Here is a 20,090-nt window from a genome sequence, read left to right as displayed (position 1 = left end):
GTTTGGGGCCTTCCCAACTCTCTCAATACATTATGATTGAAGACAGAAGATTCCAGCCTGCTGAACTTTAGAGGCTTGGTCAGAGAACACAAATACATTCTGCCTAGTTGAGTGTTCACGTATGTGGAGGATACGTCATGAGAGATAGCTGTTGGCTGAACAATCAGTTGGCTTTCTGTGATCTGGTGCCATCTTACATTTTAGTATCTCCGATTCCATTTTCATTAGTCATGGCTCAGTCTTAAATAAGACTAATAAATACATCCAGGTTAAAACCAATATGTTTTTGTTCTGTTAATGAAAATTTCTACTTGTTTCAAAAAATAATCAGATTTTGGGTGGGACCCACTAATGGCGATTATTACACTGCCTATAGGCAGGGGCATTGGTAGCCGTAGCATCTGGACTCTAGTGCCTGAAGAAACCCAATGTTGCTTTCACATGTAAAATACCAGAATAATAAATGACACTTGATACGTAAAAATTAGGTATTTTCCTTTGGCACCAAGGGAACCCTCTGCTCGTAGGGTTGTCAGTTGATCAGTTTTCCACAGATCATAAATTCCCACATGCTGTTGCCTCCCGTCTACTGCTGTAACATCCATAAAAAAAGGGCTAGGATTGAAGGGCAGGTAAGTAACCTATATTATAATCATTGAAAGGCAACTGTCCTTCTACATTACCACTTCTTATTCTTCACCTCAACCACTAGGTTTAATTTTTCGTAACATGTCGTCCAGATCCAAATGTGGGCAATGTACAGTATATGGCTGGTAAGAAGGACAGGTTTTTCTTAATCTGGAGATATGGAAGCCATTGTTATTGTCCACTGTATGATGACATTAAGGATGGCATCATGGTTAGCATACAGCACGAACACCAAGGTCACGAAATGAGGAAATGATGAGCCTTACTATAAACTGTAATGGATCTGAATCATCTTTGGTGGAATCCTTAGGGAACTACTTGATTTTAGTTGTACGAGGCTCTCAACGATAACTGACTTTGTTGATCCATATTTTTAAATCACATCTGAATGTTCCTCCAAAGATGACGTCATATTCTAAATTATGATGTGTCCATAGGATTATAGACAACAGAAAAATGCACCAATTTTTCATGGATCCAAATCAAATAGGGCCATTCTCATTAGACAGTGGCCTCCTAAGTGGCCATATGCTCCCTTATGTTGATCCGTATCACCATAAACATCAATGATTACTGTCATTTTCATGTGTCACATAGGCTCAGATCATATGAGCCTGGGGTTGCACTACTGAGATATTCTAATGATCTTGTACGCACTTCTGATTTTTATCGGAGCACAGTTTTTATCGAGACTTAGAGTGGGTCTAATTCGCCACATTACACCACAAAGTGAGTAAACATTGATGATTGGAACAAGATGCTTTGGGATCCTGTTGCTCAGTGGACCATCTGTTCTATTAACAAAATCCAGAGGAGTGCGGCAATGGCCTGTAGCTAGAGGATGGCGGAACACAAAAGAAAATTTACTGATCGCAGAAATTAATAACCTTGTCAAAGGTGATATTGTAACACAAAGAAGGAAAATTCAGGAAATTATGAAAATCACATGTTGGATATAACTGTTACTGGTCTGCAAATGGTGAAAAAATGGAAACTACATTTCTAAAACCTACAGTCATATGAAAAAGTTTGGGCACCCCTATTAATCTTAAGCTTAATGTTTTTTAAAAATTGTTTTTTTTGCAACAGCTATTTCAGTTTCATATTTCTAATAACTGTTGGACACAGTAATGTTTCTGCCTTGAAATGAGGTTTATTGTACTAACAGAAAATGTGCAATCTGCATTCAAACAAAATTTGACAGGTGCACAAGTATGGGCACCCTTATCATTTTCTTGTTTTAAATGCTCCTACCTACTTTTTACTGACTTACTAAAACACTTTCTTTGGTTTTGTATCCTCATTGAGCTTTGAACTTCATAGCCAGGTGTATGCAATCATGAGAAAAGCTACTTAAAGTGGCCACTTTTCAAGTTGTTCTCCTGTTTGAATATCCTCTGAAGAGTGGCATCATGGGCTCCTCAAAACAACTGTCAAATGATCTGAAAACAAAGATTATTCAACATAGTTGTTCAGGGGAAGGATACAAAAAGCTGTCTCAGAGATTTAACCTATCAATTTCCACTGTGAGGAACATAGTAAGGAAATGGAAGAACACAGGTACAGTTCTTGCTAAGGCCAGAAGTGGCAGGCCCAAAAAAAATCAGAAAGGCAGAGAAGAAGAATGGTGAGATCAGTCAAGGACAATCCTCAGACCACCTCCAGAGAGCTGCAGCATCAACTTGCTGCAGATGGTGTCACTGTGCATCTATCAACTATACAACACACTGTGTTTTTTTGCCGCCATGCATAACGCCTTTTTGTATTACCAAACAACTCAATCTTGGTTTCATCAGTCCACAGGACCTTCTTCCAAAAAGAAATTGGCTTCTCCAAATGTGCTTTTGCATACCTCAGCCGACTCTGTTTGTGGCGTGCAGAAACGGCTTCTTTCGCATCACTCTCCCATACAGCTTCTCCTTGTGCAAAGTGCGTTGTGTAGTTGACCGATGCACAGTGACACCATCTTCAGCAAGTTGAATTGCTCGGTACTCCTCCCTGCAATTCTGGTGCTTTTTAGAGCACCAATGACAATGCAGGGGTTGTCAGCCATGCACTGTAATGCCGCAGCCATCTTTGTTGTAGTATTACAGTGATTGGCTGGGCCGCACAGCGTCATCAGGTCTGTAAGAGACCTGGCACCACCCTGCTCGCCGCATTCTGCTCCGGACGTAGCGAGTGTAGGGAGAGCTGCTGCTGAGATAGGGTCAGAATCGTGTTTTTAATAGTGAGTGTAGGTCTGCAACTGTTCCACAACTCCTGAGAAACCAACAGTCCTTTTTAGGGCTAATTCATGGGTCCAGAGATTGCAGCGCTAGGTAGGCAGGGGAGTCTATGTGCGCATATCCACATCAGTGCAAGGCCTGCAGGCACTGTATGTGAGTACATAGCTCTCACTGCATACCCCCAAAAGCTCCATAACTGTCTGCTGCTGCCTATTTAATATATATCTAACTGCAGTTTTCTGTTACTTTTTTGTTCTTCACCTTATACCTGCTCCTTTAATTCCAACGCAATCCATAGCCCCCTTATTTTAACATGTATTTGCTTGTTCACGCTGCAGACTACAGCCAGGTTATTGAAATCTAACAGCGTGCAAATGTAAAAAATTTTTTGGTCCCAGTCACCATGTGAGTGCACCATAAAATCTTTTTTTTTTTGTGTCATAGCCACAATTTAGTTGTGCCCCCCTGTCATGGTTCTCAATGGCAAGAGAACGTAGTAAAGCATACAAAAAGGACTAGCTCTTGGAAGATGGGAACTCGAGCTGACTGTGAGCTAAACCTACCGCACAACTAACAGTGGCCGGGTAGCGTGCCTACGTTTTATCCCTAGACGCCCAGCGCCAGCCGGAGAACTGACTGACCCTAGCAGAGGAAAATACAGACCTGGCTTACCTCTAGAGAAATTTTCCCCAAAAGGCAGACAGTAGCCCCCACATATATTGTCGGTGATTTCAGAGGAAATTGACATACGAAGTATGAAGATAGGTTTAGCAAATTGAGGTCCGCTTACTAGATAGTAGGAAGACAGAAAAGGGAACTTCACAGTCAGCTGAAAACCCTTTCAAAACACCATCCTGGAATTACTTTAAGACTCTAATATCAACTCATGACACCAGAGTGGCAATTCCAGCTCACAAGAGCTTCCAGCCTCAGAAATAAACAATCACAGAGAACTGGAACAAAAATGCAAAACAAACTTAGGACTACAAGTCCAACTTAGCTGATAGTAGTCTAGGAGCAGGAACATGCAACAGAAAGGCTTCTGGTAACATTGATGGCCGGCATAGAAATGACTGAGGAGCAAGGCTAAATAGACAACTCCCACATCCTGATGGAAACAGGTGAACAGAGGCGATGAAGCACACAAGTTCAGTACCACCAGTGACCACCGGGGGAGCCCAGAAACCAAATTCACAACAGTACCCCCCCCTCAAGGAGGGGGCACCGAACCCTCACCAGAACCACCAGGGCGATCAGGATGAGCCCTATGAAAGGCACGGACCAAATCGGAGGCATGAACATCAGAGGCTGTCACCCAAGAATTATCCTCCTGACCGTAGCCCTTCCACTTGACCAGATACTGAAGTCTCCGTCTGGAAACACGGGAGTCCAAGATCTTCTCGACAACGTACTCCAACTCACCCTCAACCAACACCGGAGCAGGAGGCTCAACGGAAGGCACAACCGGTACCTCATACCTGCGCAACAATGACCGATGGAAGACATTATGAATAGAAAAAGATGCAGGGAGGTCCAAACGAAAGGACACAGGGTTAAGAATCTCCAATATCTTGTACGGGCCGATGAACCGAGGCTTAAACTTAGGAGAAGAAACCTTCATAGGGACAAAACGAGAAGACAACCACACCAAGTCCCCAACACAAAGACGAGGACCAACACAACGACGGCGGTTGGCAAAATGCTGAGTCTTCTCCTGGGACAACTTCAAATTGTCCACCACATGCCCCCAAATCTGATGCAACCTCTCCACCACAGCATCCACTCCAGGACAATCCGGAGACTCCACCTGACCGGAAGAGAAACGAGGATGAAACCCCGAATTACAGAAGAAAGGAGAAACCAAGGTGGCAGAACTAGCCCGATTATTGAGGGCAAACTCCACCAAGGGCAAAAAGGCAACCCAATCATCCTGATCCGCAGACACAAAACACCTCAAATAAGTCTCCAAGGTCTGATTAGTTCGCTCGGTCTGGCCATTAGTCTGAGGATGGAAAGCAGACGAAAAAGACAAATCAATGCCCATCCTAGCACAGATTGCTCGCCAAAATCTAGACACGAATTGGGTTCCCCTGTCAGACACGATATTCTCCGGAATACCATGCAAGCGAACCACATTTTGAAAAAACAGAGGAACCAACTCGGATGAGGAAGGCAATTTAGGCAAGGGAACCAAATGGACCATCTTAGAGAAACGGTCACACACCACCCAGATGACAGACATCTTCTGAGAAACAGGGAGATCAGAAATAAAATCCATGGAGATGTGAGTCCAAGGCCTCTTTGGAATAGGCAAAGATAACAACAATCCACTAGCCCGAGAACAACAAGGCTTGGCCCGAGCACAAACATCACAAGACTGCACAAAACCTCGCACATCTCGCGACAGGGAAGGCCACCAGAAGGACCTAGCCACCAAATCCCTGGTACCAAAGATTCCAGGATGACCAGCTAATGCAGAAGAATGGACCTCCGATATGACTCTACTGGTCCAATCATCAGGAACAAACATTCTACCAGGCGGGCAACGATCAGGTCTATCCGCCTGAAACTCCTGCAAGACCCGACGCAAGTCTGGGGAAACAGCAGATAATATCACTCCATCCTTAAGGATACCTGTAGGTTCAGAATTACCAGGGGAATCAGGCTCAAAACTCCTAGAAAGGGCATCCGCCTTCACATTTTTAGAACCCGGTAGGTAAGAAACCACAAAATTAAACCGAGAGAAAAATAACGACCAGCGCGCCTGTCTAGGATTCAGGCGCCTGGCAGACTCAAGATAAATCAAATTCTTGTGGTCAGTCAATACCACCACCTGATGTCTAGCCCCCTCAAGCCAATGACGCCACTCCTCAAAAGCCCACTTCATAGCCAAGAGCTCCCGATAACCAATATCATAATTTTGCTCAGCGGGCGAAAATTTACGAGAAAAGAACGCGCAAGGTCTCATCACGGAGCAGTCGGAACTTTTCTGCGACAAAACCGCCCCAGCTCCGATTTCTGAAGCGTCGACCTCAACCTGAAAAGGAAGAGTAACATCAGGCTGACGCAATACAGGGGCGGAAGAAAAGCGGCGCTTAAGCTCCCGAAAGGCCTCCACAGCAGCAGGGGACCAATCAGCAACATCAGCACCCTTCTTAGTCAAATCAGTCAACGGTTTAGCAACATCAGAAAAACCAGTTATAAATCGACGATAAAAATTAGCAAAGCCCAAAAACTTCTGAAGGCTCTTAAGAGAAGAGGGCTGCGTCCAATCACAAATAGCCTGAACCTTGACAGGGTCCATCTCAATGGAAGAGGGGGAAAAAATGTACCCCAAAAACGAAATCTTTTGAACCCCAAAAACGCACTTAGAACCCTTTACACACAAGGAATTAGAGCGCAAAACCTGAAAAACCCTCCTGACCTGTTGGACATGAGAGTCCCAGTCGTCCGAAAAAATCAAAATATCATCAAGATACACAATCATAAATTTATCCAAATATTCACGGAAAATGTCATGCATAAAAGACTGAAAGACTGAAGGGGCATTTGAAAGACCAAAAGGCATTACTAAATACTCAAAATGGCCCTCAGGCGTATTAAATGCGGTTTTCCACTCATCCCCCTGCTTAATTCGCCCTAAATTATACGCCCCACGAAGATCAATCTTAGAGAACCACTTGGCCCCCTTTATTCGAGCAAACAAATCAGTAAGCAGTGGCAAAGGATACTGATATTTAACCGTGATTTTATTCAAAAGCCGATAATCAATACACGGCCTCAAAGAGCCATCTTTTTTAGATACAAAGAAAAAACCGGCTCCTAAGGGAGATGACGAAGGACGAATATGTCCCTTTTCCAAGGACTTCTTAATATATTCCCGCATAGCAGCGTGTTCAGGCACAGATAGATTAAATAAACGACCCTTTGGAAACTTACTGCCCGGAATCAGATCTATTGTACAATCGCAATCTCTGTGCGGAGGTAGTGAACCAAGTTTAGGCTCCTCAAAAACGTCACGATAATCAGATAAAAATTCCGGAATCTCAGAGGGAATAGATGACGAAATGGAAACCAAAGGTACGTCCCCATGAGTCCCCTGACATCCCCAGCTTAACACAGACATAGCTTTCCAGTCGAGGACTGGGTTATGAGATTGCAGCCATGGCAATCCAAGCACCAACACATCATGTAGATTATACAACACAAGGAAGCGAATAATCTCCTGGTGATCCGGATTAATACGCATAGTTACTTGTGTCCAGTATTGTGGTTTATTACTAGCCAATGGCGTGGAGTCAATACCCTTCAGAGGTATAGGAACTTCCAGAGGCTCTAAATTAAACCCACAGCGTTTGGCAAAGGACCAATCCATAAGACTCAAAGCGGCGCCAGAGTCGACATAGGCGTCCGCGGTAATAGACGATAAAGAGCAAATCAGGGTCACAGATAGAATAAACTTGGACTGTAAAGTACCAATTGAAACAGACTTATCAACCTTCTTAGTACGTTTAGAGCATGCTGATATAACATGAGTTGAATCGCCACAATAGAAGCATAACCCATTTTTTCGCCTAAAATTCTGTCGTTCGCTTCTGGACAGAATTCTATCACATTGCATAATCTCTGGCGTCTTCTCAGTAGACACCGCCAAATGGTGCACAGGTTTGCGCTCCCGCAAACGCCGATCAATCTGAATAGCCATTGCCATGGACTCATTCAGACCTGCAGGCACAGGGAACCCCACCATAACATCTTTAATGGCATCAGAGAGACCCTCTCTGAAATTCGCCGCCAGGGCGCACTCATTCCACTGAGTAAGCACAGACCACTTACGAAATTTTTGGCAGTATATTTCAGCCTCATCTTGCCCTTGAGACAGGGCCATCAAGGCTTTTTCAGCCTGAATCTCTAAATGAGGTTCCTCATAAAGCAACCCCAAAGCCAGGAAAAACGCATCCACACTGAGCAACGCAGGATCCCCTGGTGCCAAAGCAAATGCCCAATCCTGAGGGTCGCCCCGGAGCAAGGATATTACAATCCTGACCTGCTGTGCAGGATCTCCAGCGGAGCGAGATCTCAGAGACAAAAATAATTTACAATTATGTTTGAAATTCTGGAAGCGAGATCTATCCCCGGAGAAAAATTCAGGCAAAGGTACTCTAGGTTCAGATATAGGAGCATGAATTACAAAATCCTGTAAACTTTGAACCTTCATAGCGAGATTGTTCAGACCTGTAGCTAAACCCTGAGGATCCATTTTCATCAGGTGAAGTCAGAACCATTCAAGGATTAGAAGGAGAGAGAGACGAAGGCTGCAGTAAGCAGAGAAGCTAGTAAATCAACTAATGAGCAAACTCAGAAAAAAAAAAAAAAAAAAATTCTCTGCAGACTTCTTTTCTCTCCTTTCTTCTGCCAATAATTTTAACCCTTGGCCGGCCAAACTGTCATGGTTCTCAATGGCAAGAGAACGTAGTAAAGCATACAAAAAGGACTAGCTCTTGGAAGATGGGAACTCGAGCTGACTGTGAGCTAAACCTACCGCACAAATAACAGTGGCCGGGTAGCGTGCCTACGTTTTATCCCTAGATGCCCAGCGCCAGCCGGAGAACTGACTGACCCTAGCAGAGGAAAATAAAGACCTGGCTTACCTCTAGAGAAATTTTCCCCAAAAGGCAGACAGTAGCCCCCACATATATTGTCGGTGATTTCAGAGGAAATTGACATACGAAGTATGAAGATAGGTTTAGCAAATTGAGGTCCGCTTACTAGATAGTAGGAAGACAGAAAAGGGAACTTCACAGTCAGCTGAAAACCCTTTCAAAACACCATCCTGGAATTACTTTAAGACTCTAATATCAACTCATGACACCAGAGTGGCAATTCCAGCTCACAAGAGCTTCCAGCCTCAGAAATAAACAATCACAGAGAACTGGAACAAAAATGCAAAACAAACTTAGGACTACAAGTCCAACTTAGCTGATAGTAGTCTAGGAGCAGGAACATGCAACAGAAAGGCTTCTGGTAACATTGATGGCCGGCATAGAAATGACTGAGGAGCAAGGCTAAATAGACAACTCCCACATCCTGATGGAAACAGGTGAACAGAGGCGATGAAGCACACAAGTTCAGTACCACCAGTGACCACCGGGGGAGCCCAGAAACCAAATTCACAACACCCCCCAAAATCAAAGCCACATTTAAATCAGTCTGTTATCTGAGGCAGACAGCTGGTGTATCTGTGGTGGAAAAATTGTAGCTTTGCAGGAATACGTATCATAGTTCTGTGTGCTAGCCTTGTTCAAATTTTTTTTTCTAAAATTCACCAAAAAACAAAAAATAAAAATTTATACAAAACACTGTAAAGTAACACACTGGCGCTATGTATTGGCCTGAACCTTCAGCTGCAAGCACCTTGGCACGTAGTGTGCAACCCTGCCACCCAATATTAAAATTAGAATAAAATCAACAAACAGGTGCTGCGCTAGCAGGAGGAACTGTGACTAGGAATACATCTCAGTCACCTACCTCACTGTTATGAACTGATGTGTCCACTTGGGACAATGAGCTGCTGCAGACCGTCCTCTGCTATCTTGGAAGATCTGTGATCAGGGGGATTGGCCCCTGTTAGTGTCCGTCATACGGACTGGTGACGTCACCTAGTAAGCCACGCCCCCCGCTCACCACGCCACTGCACGGCGGCGCTATCGGCCGTAGCTGCCTGCCGGACACTACAGCGGCGAGACTGGTGGGGTTTTCAGCACTACGGGAGGACGCTCCCCGGATGGTAGTGCATCGTTCACGTGGCTGCACTGTTCTAATCACAGATCTTCCAAGATAGCAGAGGACGGTCTGCAGCAGCTCATTGTCCCAAGTGGACACATCAGTTCATAACAGTGAGGTAGGTGACTGAGATGTATTCCTAGTCACAGTTCCTCCTGCTAGCGCAGCACCTGTTTGTTGATTTTATAAAAATTTATACAAGCTATTTCAGGCTGAGTCCTGGTGTATCTGTGTTTGAAAAATTGTATTTTCTTAGCCATACATAGCATAGTTCTGTGTGCTAGCCTTGTTCAAATTTTTCTTTTTATAAAATTCACCAAAACCCAAAAAATAATTTATACAGTCTATGTCAGGCTGAGTCCTGGTGTATTTTTGTTTGAAAAATCGTATTTCTGCATGCATACATAGCATCGTTCATAGGACACAATACACTTCATATAAATTTGATAAAGCAATGCTGTTACTTTGCCTCGGTAGTTCATTACAAATATTTATTTGTCCACTATATTAGTTTCTCTCCTTGAGAACCATAACTTTGGCTGCATCAAATGGTAATGTAAAACATTAAGGTTTACTGAAACTATGCCTGTGGTGGTTTTATCTAAATCCTTGTGGCTTTTATATTCTAAGGATTTATGGCCCCTTGTCTGATGATGCCATGATATCTCAGTTTCATCCGACCTTGAAAGCTGGCCACTTGAAGGGCTGGATGAAACTAGAGTTACTACATAGTGTAAATCACTATATAAGACCAGAGAAACATGTCTAAGACAGATGCCAAAACTGGGGTACCTGTACATGTACAGTGTGCTGATATCTGCATAATTGGGGGACGCCCATGCAGTGTAGGTAATCTCCTAGTGGTTCTCTGTCTTGGTGTTGCCTCTGATATTCCAGACGGATGATGTTTAAAAGCCTCTTGGTGATAATGTAAGTATACTGTATGTAGTTAATCTTTATATATACTTAATCATTATATGTATTTAATCCTAATATGTTCTTAACCTTTGTATGTTAGCATATACAAAAGTGTACGCACTCATACTATTCAAGCATACTATTCCTTGAATTTTGTCCTTTGAAATAAAATTGCGCTGTATTGCAAGTATTAGCCTTCTTTAAAGCCGTATCTGAACCTTAGTGTTAAAAGCTTGGAAAATAAAATTGCCAAATTCTCCTGTAAATCATTCTGCAAAGAGGGAACCATCATACCATTAAAAAATACAAAATGTTGATCGTCCTTCAATGTAGTGCATCCTGCTCTCAACATATTGTCGGGATTCCATTACCATTTGAAAACCAAGAAAGGGTTTGACAGCTTGAGGTTTCATGGTACACAATTTTTTTTTTTTCAAACTAACAGTCTCCTGTCTCCCATCACGTCATTCAGATTCCATTGTTGGGTATTCTCAAAAGCTTAACTGAAAACAGAAATAATTTTCTGTCACATTAGTAAACTTTATAGTCTTACAAGGATTTAAAGGAATCTGTTTCACTCGCTTTTGGACTAATTGGTGATATTTTTATCAGCCACAACTCTGAACTGTTAGCAAGAATTGGTGGAAGAGATACAGGTTCTTTCCTTTTTTTCCTTGCAGTCAGTTCTCCTTAACTCTGTGTGATTTTATATGTGATTTTTTTATTTGAACATTGAGAAATGGATTTGGTAGGGCAAGAACGCACTTTTATTAAATTTGAAAAAAAAAAACTTTGGGAACCATGCCTTGTTTAACGTCCACCATCTTTCAATGTACGATCTTTGCCTACAGTTTAACAGTTCACTGAATGATTTTCTTTTCCATCAGAAGACGATTTCAGGGAAGTAACATTATGTTCTTTATCTGATACAATAACAGTCGAAAAAAATATAATGATCTTCAAGCGTTTGTGTGGAGAAAACGCTCAATTTGCATGGAGGTGTAATTAATTTTTTTGGCGTGGAAATGCCATTTACTGTTATATGTTGGAAATCTTGCACTGAAGCCCCATTAATAATCACTTGGGTAGATTAAGTTAGACCTTTTACATCTATCGTTGGCGACTTATGGATGTACAAAGTGCATATTGTGAAGTGGATTTTCATGGTCCCATCCAGTATGTGGGTTCCAAGGCCTAATGGGTAGCAGGGCAGGTCTTGAATTCAATGCAACACTTTTTCAGGAGTCCCCCCTGGACATCTTATGACAGGGGTATTGTGGTGCGTCGTAATTCTTGGGAGTCCATCCACTCACAGCATAGGCTACAACAGCTTAGGAGACCCACAGTTTAATAATGGCCCTTTAAGAAGATTAATGTCGCCTGATGCACCAGTAAAAATACGCTCTGTGACTTTAAGAGTCCCTCCTTCGTAAATGAAACAAGATGGGTCTGCTTCTGTGTCACACACCACATGGCCAGCTAGGGGGGTTAAATGTTACAATGACATTTCCCAAAGAATGCATTTGTAGTGGTTGAAAGCAATGTTAAAGTTGAAAAATGCAGCATCTGAACTAAGCCCAAGTAGGAGAGGAACATTTTGGTCTGGGGTTAAATATTTGGCCTTACAGGCAAGTCATTAACCTGCAAAGGATGTACCTTGACATATTTCCAAGCAAAACCCATTTTGGTTTCGTTTTAGTGTGTTTTTTGTGGCACCAGGAAAATAGCATGAATCTCGGAAAAAATAGTTTACAGCTGTGAACTAGGAGTCAGGAATGCTTCCAGGGGCGATCCCCATGATGTTCCTGTGTCATTTGAGCAGTGTTTCCATCATTTTCACACGTCTTTAGACCTTAAAAGGACCCCTGGAGGGATCACGGTAAAAATATTCGGGTCTCCCATAGACTTACATTGGGCTTGTTTCTCGGGTTGAGTACCCAAGTATTCCAATCTGCTTGACCCGAGCAACGAGAACCCGAGCATTTTAGTGCTCGCCCATCACTAGTTATGATGTTTTCTAGGGTTCACCAGATATTATAGAAAATTCATTAGGTGTTTTTCCCAGATTGCTATACTTCTTACTGATCTCACACATAAAGGGGAAGATTTCAAAGTTTGGTCACTGGATGCTGTTAAGGCTTTAAAAAAAATTTCTAATCCAACCGATGTCCAAGAGTCATTCATTGTGGAGGTGTATACTTCGGAGGTCGAGGTAGGTGCCATATTATTTCAGGAGCCCAAAAGTCTGACAAACCTGCAGCCATGTGCATTTTTTTCAAGAAAATTTTCGTCTACTGAAAATAATTAATTATGTTGGGAATCGTGAGTTACTCGCCATTACATGAGCTTTTGAGTTATGGAGACATTTTTTGGAGGGGGCAGTTCATCAAGTCACTGTGGTCACTAATCATAAGAATTTAGTTTCCATTGAAGAAGTCAAGCGGTTAACTCCAAGACTGGCCAGATGGGGTTTGTTTTATCCGGTGGCCCCATTAGAAGAGGGGGTAGTCTCACGATTTCACCATGCTGTGAGTGACAGCTAAGCTGCTCTATAGGATAGGGAATGCTGAGTTCTCAGTATTGTCAGTGTCAGACAAATCACCTAATCTGAGGCAGGGTTGTGCTTGGCTGTCGGTATTGTGATTGACTGCCTAGCTGTCCAATCTGGCCTGGTAAGCAGGGTCTTCCAGGTGTCACCCATTCTGGGTGATTACCTGGCTATTTAGCTGGCTTATTATTATTAGGCCTTGCCAGCTCTAGCTTTTAACTCAGCGGTGTGTTTGCTCTGTGCTCAGTATTCTGATGTCATGAACTTTGTTGCCGGAACTTGGAATTTCCTTTTTGACTACCAATTTTTATTACCCATTTTGCCTTGATGCACTCTGACCTCAAACTTTTCCTTTGACTGTCCGTCTGTGTTATCCCTTTGTCTATGACATACAATCCTCCTGACATTTTGACCTCGGACTCCTCGACTTTCCCGCCTCACGAGTTGCCCATGAGAAGCGACTAAGCATCACAACTTAAATTAAAAATTCTGGCAAAGCTGTGATTTAATTTCACTTATTTATAATATTTAAAGTAAATAAGATCATCTTCATCTTCATCAAAAATGTTTCAATGATTCCAACTTTCTTTTTAAAAGATCTCACCTAATGCCTCCTAGTAGGGAAACATTTCTAATATTTGTTTTATTATAGTTGGATGGTTGCATTATGAACCGGCTGTAAATTGTATTAATATAAGATGATGACAAGTCACTTGGGATGGTTAATTGTACTGAAATCATCCTTTCCTTTTGCAGCCGGTTACAATAATTACACTCCAGCCCCCCAGGACTTATGTTTCATGTATATAAACCAGAATAACGACTGATCCTATTGCTATCTGTGAGATGGCATTATGTGTGTCGTGGGTGCATGAAATACTTTTCCAAATGTGACTGAGACTGAGCTGGACTAAAGTGCCTGGGATTGGGGGTGTTATAGATATTTTGTAGACTTCAATGTATTTTTGGAGGAGGATTTTCGCGTTGGTGGAATATATGGTTCTCGGACAGTAAAAACAATACAAGGATTATTGACTTTTTGTGACACTAAAAATACATTTTATAAGTGACCAGACATAGAGAATCTCATTGGTTATGTGGCTCTAAGTTTTTCAAAAAGGTAAGAGGCAAAGAGAAGGGAGGAGAAGGAAAGGGGAGATAGAAAAGGAAAGGAAGAGATGGTAAGGGAGATGGAAAAAAGATGAAAGGGAAAGATAGGAAAAAGTGAAGGGGACAGAAAAGGAAGGAAAAGGGAAGCTAGAAGAAGGTAAAGGGGAATAGAAAAGAGAAGGCAGGAGAAGGTAAGGGAGAAAGAAGCTAAAAGGGCAAAAGGAGTGAAGGAAGGGAGAGGAAAGGCAGAGGAGAACATAAGAGAATAGTGGAACAGGAGGGAGTGAAGGGAAGAGTAGACAAAAGAAGAATTGGTATGTAGGAAGAAAGGGGGAAAGAAAGGAAGGGCGACAAGAGAGTACAAAAGGAAGGGGAAAGAAGGAAAAGAAAAACAGGAAGGGGAGGAACTCTGGGAAGAGAAAGAGAAGAAGGAGGGTGAAAGGACAAGAAGAAAAAGACAAGAAAAGTGCAAGGAAAGGGAGGAAAGAGAACTAAAAAAGAAAGGAAAGAAACAAAGAAGAATAAAGGAGAATTAAAAAGGGCAAAGAGATTAGAAAATAAAGAGGAAGAAAGAAAGGGACGGTAGAAAAAAGGTAAGGGACGAATAATGGATAAATTTACTTGAATGTGCCTGGTTCTCACTTACTATCTATGTGAGACTAAAACTATTTTCTTATTGGAAGATTTTCCACTAATTGTGTAGAAGATAGAACTGACTGTGGCTCTTTGGGTGGTCTTCCTCACCTTATTATCATTCTAGTCCCATATCTCTATGTAAAATCCGATCATGACATATTATCTGACTGTTCATCTGCTATATCTGATTGTAACCTTACGACATATGCAGTGTCTATATAAGATCACATCCCTGTTGCTTTGTGGGGTTTGGTTTATGTATACATGTGTTGTAAAAGGGTGTGAAGGAGTGATGTCCACTGCAGGTTGCCATACACCTGGTGGCAATATCAGCGGGTATCTAGGTCAGTTTGGGGACCTGGTCATTGGAGGCACGTTCCCGATTCATCTGAAAGGAATTTATTCAGAAACTCAATTTACAAGCAAACCAGAAGATCTTAAATGTCAAATGTAAGTCTATCAAATATCTAAAATGCTTATAATTGTTTTGCTTTGGCAAGATTTGGTAGATATCAAGTCTTGCACTGGTATGGAGGGTTCATCAATACCAAATATCCAATACAAGCATGTTGTATGATGAAAATTGATACATCAAAACCAGGAAACAAGGACCAGGTATCGTACTTCATAGTAGATATATATGTAAAGCACAATGGCCTACGCCAATGCTCGGTATGTGGACTTTCTAAGGGAGAGGAGCAAATTAGAGCATTGAAGAATCATGACCCATGGACCGCTATACAGTATGGTTATTCCATATGTGATCACTTTAGATTGTATGTATGAATTCCTTCCATAGTAAGTTTCAATGACCAACCAGTGACCAAACGATCAGTTAATCTTGTACCATGGAAGCCATGTATCACTATTATTGTAAAGTGAAGTTCTCAGCTAACCCTAAAACCTGAGTAGTCTGTGTGCAGCGTCAACAATGATACATAGGTCAGCATTACCAAATGTTTTGGTCTTAACTTTCTTGGATATCAAAAGACTGACTGTCACTTCTGTCACCTTCTGCTTGGAAGTGATGATGAGTCTTTTGATATTTGTGTGCACAGGCTTTCTGACTGAGCTCTCCACCCATCAGCCTATGGCAGTTTTAAGCATAGCTTGATCCTACCTACCCATACATTTGTTGGCTTTCACCCGGGAAGCGATACTTTTCCCAAATTTCAAATGGAAAGATGAATTGTGACAGTATGTATAAATAAACCTTTTTCTGATAAAGTCCTAATTTGTTGCACTGATCATCATGACTAAACTAGTCCTGGTCATACCCTCAAATCAATACTTATAGTGCCAGCCTAGAGTATTTTAGAAAAGGAAATGGGCATGGTATATCTATAAGAGGGATATAAAGAACATAGATACAGATGATACAGATATATGTAAAAAAATAACTTTCAAGCATCTACATTTTACTCCATTAGACTTGAAGCTCGATCCTACCAGATAATGCAGGCCTTTATATTCGCCGTGGATGAGATCAATAAAAATCCAGATCTTCTTCCCAATATCACTCTGGGATTCCAAATTTATGACACTTGTACAGTCGTGAGAAGAGCAGCAGAAGGCACCTTGTGGATGTTATCGGGACGGGAACCAAGTGTCCAAAATTATAATTGTGGTGAAGGAACACTGGCTGGGATTGTTGGTGACTCTGGGTCTACATGCTCAATCCTCATGGCTGAAATGTTGAGTTTATACAGGTATCCGCAGGTAGGTGAACATTGTCATACTTTTTTGAGGAGTAGTTTATCCCTCAGAATTGTTCTTCCTAGTCTAAATAAGTCCTTGTCCTTCATCCATTCCTCACCACATGTACCTAAGTCCACATATCCCCCTTTCCTCACCACATGTTGTTTTTAAGCTACTATAAACTTTACACTTCTGAGTTTTTATCTGAACCTGCTTGAGTTGACTCACACATACTGAAAGAGCCACATGAAAGCCTACATGTAACAAAAATCAAGATTTGTCAGGTCACATTTTTCCATTGTCCAACTGTATAGATTTGTTTATTCGATGTGACGAATGTTACTGATTAAGTAATCAATATGGCCACTATATTGATCCAAACAGGACAAAACAAAATCCTGATGGCCCACAAGTATGAGTAGGCTACATTGTATTTGTTAATACATTTGTTTTTGTTCCTTTCATCTACAGATAAGTTATTTTGCTACCAGTCCGCTACTCAGCAATCGGAACTTGTTCCCCTCATTTTTCCGCACAGTACCAAGTGACATGTTCCAAACTAGAGGTCTAGCTGAGCTAATCTTGTACTTTGGTTGGACATGGGTCGGGTTACTGGCTTCTGATAACGATTATGGTCAAATTGGTATTCAGATAGTAAAGCAAGAAATAGTCCAAGCTGGAGCTTGTGTGGCCTTCATTGAGAATATCATGACTGGACAACCCAACAGTGGTGCTCCACATATCGTTAATGTTATCAAAGACTCATCAGCCAAAGTGGTGCTAGTCTTGTCTGCAGACGCTGATTTCATGCCTGTGGTGGAAGAGTTGGCCAAACAAAACATAACTAGGAAAATCTGGATAGCCAGCGAAGCATGGTCAACTTCTATCCTTCTCAAAAAAGAAAAGTTCCAAGCAGTCTTGATGGGTACTATAGGTTTTGCTATTCATTGGGGGCAGATGGACGGATTTGTAGAACATCTAAACAATTTACACCCCTCAAAGTTTCCTAGTGATCACTTTTTACTTGAGTTTTGGGAGAAGACATTTTCTTGCAAGTGGACCGATATCTATACTAAAGCTGATGATATGCTCAACCAAACCATTAATGAATGTATCGGGGATGAAAAATTAGAAAGTGCCATGGCTAGTGTGGACCTTAGCATAACATTTAACGTCTACACAGCAGTTTATGCCTTTGCATGGGCCATACATAACTTGCTGCAATGTAAACCAGGAAAGGGACCTTTCCTGAATGGTATATGTGCCAACATCTCATCCTTACATCCTTGGCAGGTAAAGAAGTTTCATATTTATGTTTGTGACTTTGAACGATTTCTGAGCTCCAGCAGATGAGCACCGAGGAGTTCTCACAATGGTGTCTTGTCATTCTAGAACGTAGATAAATAACAGTTAAACCCAATCCTTGGTATGTGGGAAGACATAAAAGGATTTGCATAAAATAAGTAGACAGCAATATTTTACATTACATGCCGCATAGTAAGTGGAAGACATCTTATAGATAATGGTCGAACAATGTTACAGCATCTATGTCACCCAGCTCTACAATACCCAGGAGAGCCAGAAATTTCTGTGTTTCCCATGAGAGAGATGTTGCCAAACATCTTTGGTCGCAGGCTCGCAGCATATCTTTTAAGAACTTAAATATCAGCGGTCCAAAATCAGAAATGCTGGATACTTAACTCCACCATCAATCATCTGTCGGGGGCACCCATACACATTAGACTGTCAGACAAACATGTTGATATCAGCAGGCTCAGCCAACATTAGTCTAATGTGTAAGGGAGCTTTCAGACATTTTCCATTGGCGTATAGCAGATTCAAGTTGTGCCTCCAGGATATGTGTAAGCATTAGAGAATCCAGCATAGACTTCTGACTCAGTGGGATGGAGAATAGGTTGGGGAATCCTCTCGTAATGTAGAGAGCTCGCAGTAGACAACATTTGCATGAGCTCTTCTCTCTGGTACTTCCTTGAAGAGAAGATGATCTCAGGCTTTAAAAATGTTACATTTGATGAATTAGAAAATAAATGCATTAATCCTTTGTTTTTCTTCAGCTTCTTCATTATATTAAAACTGTAGATTTTGAGACTAAAGACAAAACTCAAATATTTTTTGACGATAGAGGTGATCCTCCAGCCCTCTACGACATTGTAAACTGGCAGCCAAGCCCGACTGGTTCCATGGAGCAGAAGATAGTGGGAAGTTATGATTCCAGATTGTCTAAAGAAAATCGAATGAAAATTAACATTGCAGATATTATATGGAGTACAGAGGTAGGACATTATATTCTGCACAGTTTAATTCCACATGCAAGTAGATTGGGACGAGGGTGTGGGAGATTTGGCAAGTGGAGAGTTGTCGTACTTTTGTTTCAGAAATTGTATGTTGTTATTTTGAGTTTAGGAAGCAAATTCCAAATGTTCCCATATAAATTCCATTGATTATTAGTGTAAAGCTAGGTATCTGATTGATTTTCTCGTAATCCCTACAATTCTTAGTTATTATAACACATAATCCACATTTTCTTCTACCCTGTACTTCCTCCACACATAAAGTTGGAAGGGGTGTATGTAGGGCTAGCTTATGCCCTGCATGCCTTTGCACACTTTCCTAATAAAGCGGGTACGTTCCACATGTTATATACAACTAATCCCACATAACTTTTTTGTGGGAAGAACGAAGAGATCCCAATATTAAAACAAAAATGTTTATTTAGTATTATTAAAATTTCACAATAAAAAAGCAAAATTACCGTAGGGAACACCAAAATTAGACAAGGCAAAATATTGACGCCCCCGGAAGAAGCAGGAGGCGAAACGCGCGTCGGGGTGAGGGGACGCCATTAGTACAAGGTAATACCATCCTCTTATTGGTCTATGGATATTATGGTCAGTTAGTCTGCCCCAGTGTGGTTAGTTTAGGATTTCCAACAGCTACTGGTACTGTTTATTTAGCCACTGTGTCAGTGATTTTAATGCTGCCCCATGGTGGGTATACGGGGATCTGTAATCGCCACATATATTGGATAAATTAGAGCAATTGTGCTAATTATTTGTTATTATTTATCTGGAGTTGAATATCCATTGATAATATCTAATGTACTATTGAGTATGGATTATTAATATTTTGCCTTGTCTAATTTTGGTGTCCCCTACGGTAATTTAGCTTTTTTATTGTGAAATTTTAATAATACTAAATAAACATTTTTGTTTTAATATTGGGATCTCTTCATTCTTCCCACAAAAAAAGTTATGTGGGATTAGTTGTATATAGTGTTGTGAAGTGCCCTTTTCATGGTATCTTTAGACATACGTGGAGCTGCACGTTCCACATGTTGTATTGTGTATTAACATGTCAAACAGTGTGCTTATGTATATGTACTGAGTAAGTTTTATATATATATATATATATATATATATATATATATATATATATATATATATATATATATATATATATATTTATGGGTTAGGGATAGAGATAGGAAGGTATAGTGATAGAGT

The 20,090-nt window shown here is 41.3% G+C and overlaps 1 protein-coding gene across 1 annotated transcript in view; it reads left to right on the top strand.

Annotated features, from left to right (window-relative positions):
* Positions 1 to 729: 729 nt before the first annotated feature.
* Positions 730 to 20,090, top strand: part of LOC143774789 (extracellular calcium-sensing receptor-like) — a 34,642-nt gene continuing 15,281 nt past the window's right edge. The window contains exons 1-4 of the mRNA XM_077262557.1: positions 730 to 757; positions 16,277 to 16,587; positions 17,038 to 17,859; positions 18,642 to 18,860. Of these exons, the coding sequence (XP_077118672.1) occupies positions 730 to 757; positions 16,277 to 16,587; positions 17,038 to 17,859; positions 18,642 to 18,860 (1,380 nt within the window). The remainder of the gene's footprint in view (positions 758 to 16,276; positions 16,588 to 17,037; positions 17,860 to 18,641; positions 18,861 to 20,090) is intronic.

The sequence above is a fragment of the Ranitomeya variabilis genome, chromosome 5, assembly GCF_051348905.1.
Source record: "Ranitomeya variabilis isolate aRanVar5 chromosome 5, aRanVar5.hap1, whole genome shotgun sequence".
Classification (NCBI taxonomy): Eukaryota; Metazoa; Chordata; class Amphibia; order Anura; family Dendrobatidae; genus Ranitomeya; species Ranitomeya variabilis.
The sequence above is the reverse complement of the archived record's forward strand: the minus strand, read 5'-3'. Positions and strand labels throughout refer to the sequence as shown.